Source organism: Nanorana parkeri, unplaced genomic scaffold, assembly GCF_000935625.1.
Source record: "Nanorana parkeri isolate BGI_ZX_2015 unplaced genomic scaffold, ASM93562v1 scaffold974, whole genome shotgun sequence".
Lineage (NCBI taxonomy): Eukaryota > Metazoa > Chordata > Amphibia > Anura > Dicroglossidae > Nanorana > Nanorana parkeri.
This window is the reverse complement of record NW_017307242.1, coordinates 291,463-294,297: the sequence shown is the minus strand read 5'-3', so window position 1 is coordinate 294,297 and position 2,835 is coordinate 291,463. Positions and strand designations below refer to the sequence as shown.

The 2,835-nt window shown below is 40.1% G+C and overlaps 1 protein-coding gene across 2 annotated transcripts in view; it reads left to right on the top strand.

Annotated features, from left to right (window-relative positions):
- The window catches only part of KIF5C (kinesin family member 5C), a 56,963-nt gene that overhangs the window by 18,974 nt on the left and 35,154 nt on the right, over positions 1-2,835 (top strand). For both annotated transcript variants that reach the window (XM_018566781.1, XM_018566782.1), the window contains exons 6-7: positions 1,227-1,282; positions 2,722-2,809. In XM_018566781.1, the coding sequence (XP_018422283.1) occupies positions 1,227-1,282; positions 2,722-2,809 (144 nt within the window). The remainder of the gene's footprint in view (positions 1-1,226; positions 1,283-2,721; positions 2,810-2,835) is intronic.

Sequence of the window (2,835 nt, the reverse complement as noted above, 5' to 3'; positions counted from 1 at the left end):
GACCTAAATAAGTCTGTGCAACAAGCATAGTGGTTAGGTTCATATACAGTTATTGTATCGGAAAGAGTCTAACCGAATCAAATTGCATATTAGGCTCCGTTCACACCATGCCAAGCGGGACAAAACTCACCAGACAAGGAATCCCATTCATTTCTATGGCCCCTGTTCACACCTGAGTTTTGTGGCAAGCAGAAAAACGCCTGTTGCTGGAAAATGTACATGAGCTACTTTTTGGCAGATTACAGTGCTTTTTGGTCCCATACACTTCAATGGGAAATGCCTGGAAAACACACACAAAGTTTCCTATTAAAGTCTATGGGCCGAAAAATCACTCTAATCGGACAAGTAGTAGCTCATGTACTTTAACCAGCGACCAGCATTTTTCTGTTTGCGACAATCTCAGGTGTTAACAGGGGCCATAGAAATTAATGGGATTCCTTCTCCTGAGCATTGTGTCGCGCTTATCTTGAGTGACAAAAATACCTAGGCTCATACTAGATGTTCCTATAGATGTGTATAATAATTGCATGTAGAATTTTGCAGTTAAGTGTTTTCATTGGGGTAATATTCAACTGACAATGTATTTTACATTTTCAATCATTTTAATTAAGAAAAAAAATGTCTTTTGCTGGGGTTAATATCATTCAAATGACATCATTTAATTTACATTTTAAACCATTTTAGGTCCTTTTTAAATGAAAAAATAAATAAAAACTGTAGGTTTATTGTAATTTTTTTCTAATTTTTCTTCAATTTTTTTAGATTTTAAATCCTATTTATTGTAATGAAATGTTTTTACTGGGGTAATATTCAAATTGCAATAAGATTCAATTTTTTAAAATTTTTTTATTGGTAGAATAATCCCCAAGTTAGTTTTTTTTTTTTTTTAGCATTGTATGTAATCTTAAGTAATCAGATTTTCCTACAGAATGGAAAATAATTCTCAATCGGCTGGTAATGATAGATGTGTTCAGTACAACTTGTATTGAGAGAGAAGCCGCAATGTACAGCCACTGTGCTGCACTAAGTAGGAAGCAAAGCCTGTCTGATGTAATAATCACATTTGACTTCCCCATACGCATACAATTTCAAACTATACATAGAAACAAATAGTTTTTAAACCAATACTGTAAATCTGTCAAATTATTTTGGGATTTGTGTTCAATCTTTTCAATTTCTTTTTTTTTTTTTTACATCATTGATTCTTTTTTTTTTCTTCTCTGCAGTTTCCAAAACAAACTTAGCGGTACATGAAGATAAAAACAGAGTTCCCTACGTGAAGGTACGGCATGTCTGTTCAAATACAATCGCATACAATTTATTGTTTTTGCAACTTTTTTATTATGTTTTTGAAAAAGAGGTTTTTGTAAAAAAACAGATACACCCTGCACCTTACCACCGATCCATAGAAAGGGGAGCTGCGTTTGAATTTGCTAAATACCACATTAAAGAAGAACAACATTGGTTAAAACATTTTTTTAACCCTTGCAGTGGGGTTACCGCTGTACTGCAAGGGTTAAGTGCTCATTTTTGCCTATGGTCAAAAAAAGTTATACTCCCTTGATCCTCCAACCAGTCCCTGGAGCCTCTCTCCCTCTCCTCTGCAGTGGTGTCACATGAGGGGTTCGGGGGGTGCCACCATTCGAGGAGTGATAATGAAATGACTGACAGTCATTTTGTTGTCACCCCCTCTGAAAAGTCTGGCACTCGGTCATTGACCGAGAGCCCGACAGTGTCAGGAGAGAGGAGGGCATACATCATCCCCCCGGGTGAAAGTCCTCTCCTCTCTCTCTGCCGGCGTGAATCACAAAGATGGCCACCGGCCGGCGTCAATAAGATGACCGCTCATGCTCGATGACGTCATCGTGCACGAGCGTGGCGACGTTACGGCGTGTTGTCACCCGGTCTCCGCTCCGATATTCACCCGGCCTCAGGACGCCCCTGGTCTAAGGTACCTGAGTCATAACATTCTATACACCATGTATCGGATGTGAGGACACCGAGCGACATCCATCCCTGTAGCGGAGGAGGAGACAGGCTGGAGGGAGCGCTTGGAGGTTGCTGGTCTTGCCTAGGGCACAAAATAAGTCTAGCACAGGCCCTGCTGACCAGGGGCTGACTGGCAACTTTTAGCCCAGGGGGCAAGTATACGCGACGGCATCGGAGAGGCCCGGGGGGCAATTGCCACCCTGCCCCCCGGCCCAGTCCGCCCCTGCTGCTGACAACCCGATGCACCACGAAGAACCTACATCTTAGTGTGCCGCAGCGCACAGATATGAATAATAAGAAAAGTTTGCGTGTGTTTGAAACATTTGCTGTGTTAGCAGTCCATTCAAATGTATCTACTTGTTACTGTGATATACTGCATGCACGTTACTTTACATTGGGCTTATTGATTTGATAATATAAAGAAGACAGTAAGAAGAGCTGAAACGCGTAAATGAAGGCGGACATAAGATGGTGAATAAAACATCTTGTTTCCCTGTCTAAGGAATTACAAACCAGGGTTTGATGTAGTTCACAGACCCACCTAGATCTAAAATACCACTCCGGATGGAACTAACCCTTGAATTTAATAAATGGCATATATACCACAAATACTATGACATTCATCTGAAAGAGAATTTTATTCAGATTACAAATTATTGATCAAACTGATGCAGTTAAGTGGAAACATTGATCTGTTTGTTTTATATTTTTGTATGTGCGCTTTATGTTCAGGGCTGTACAGAGAGGTTTGTATCCAGCCCTGAAGAGGTGATGGATGTAATCGATGATGGAAAAGCAAACCGGCATGTTGCTGTTACAAGTAAGTTTTATTATAAAATTGTTCTT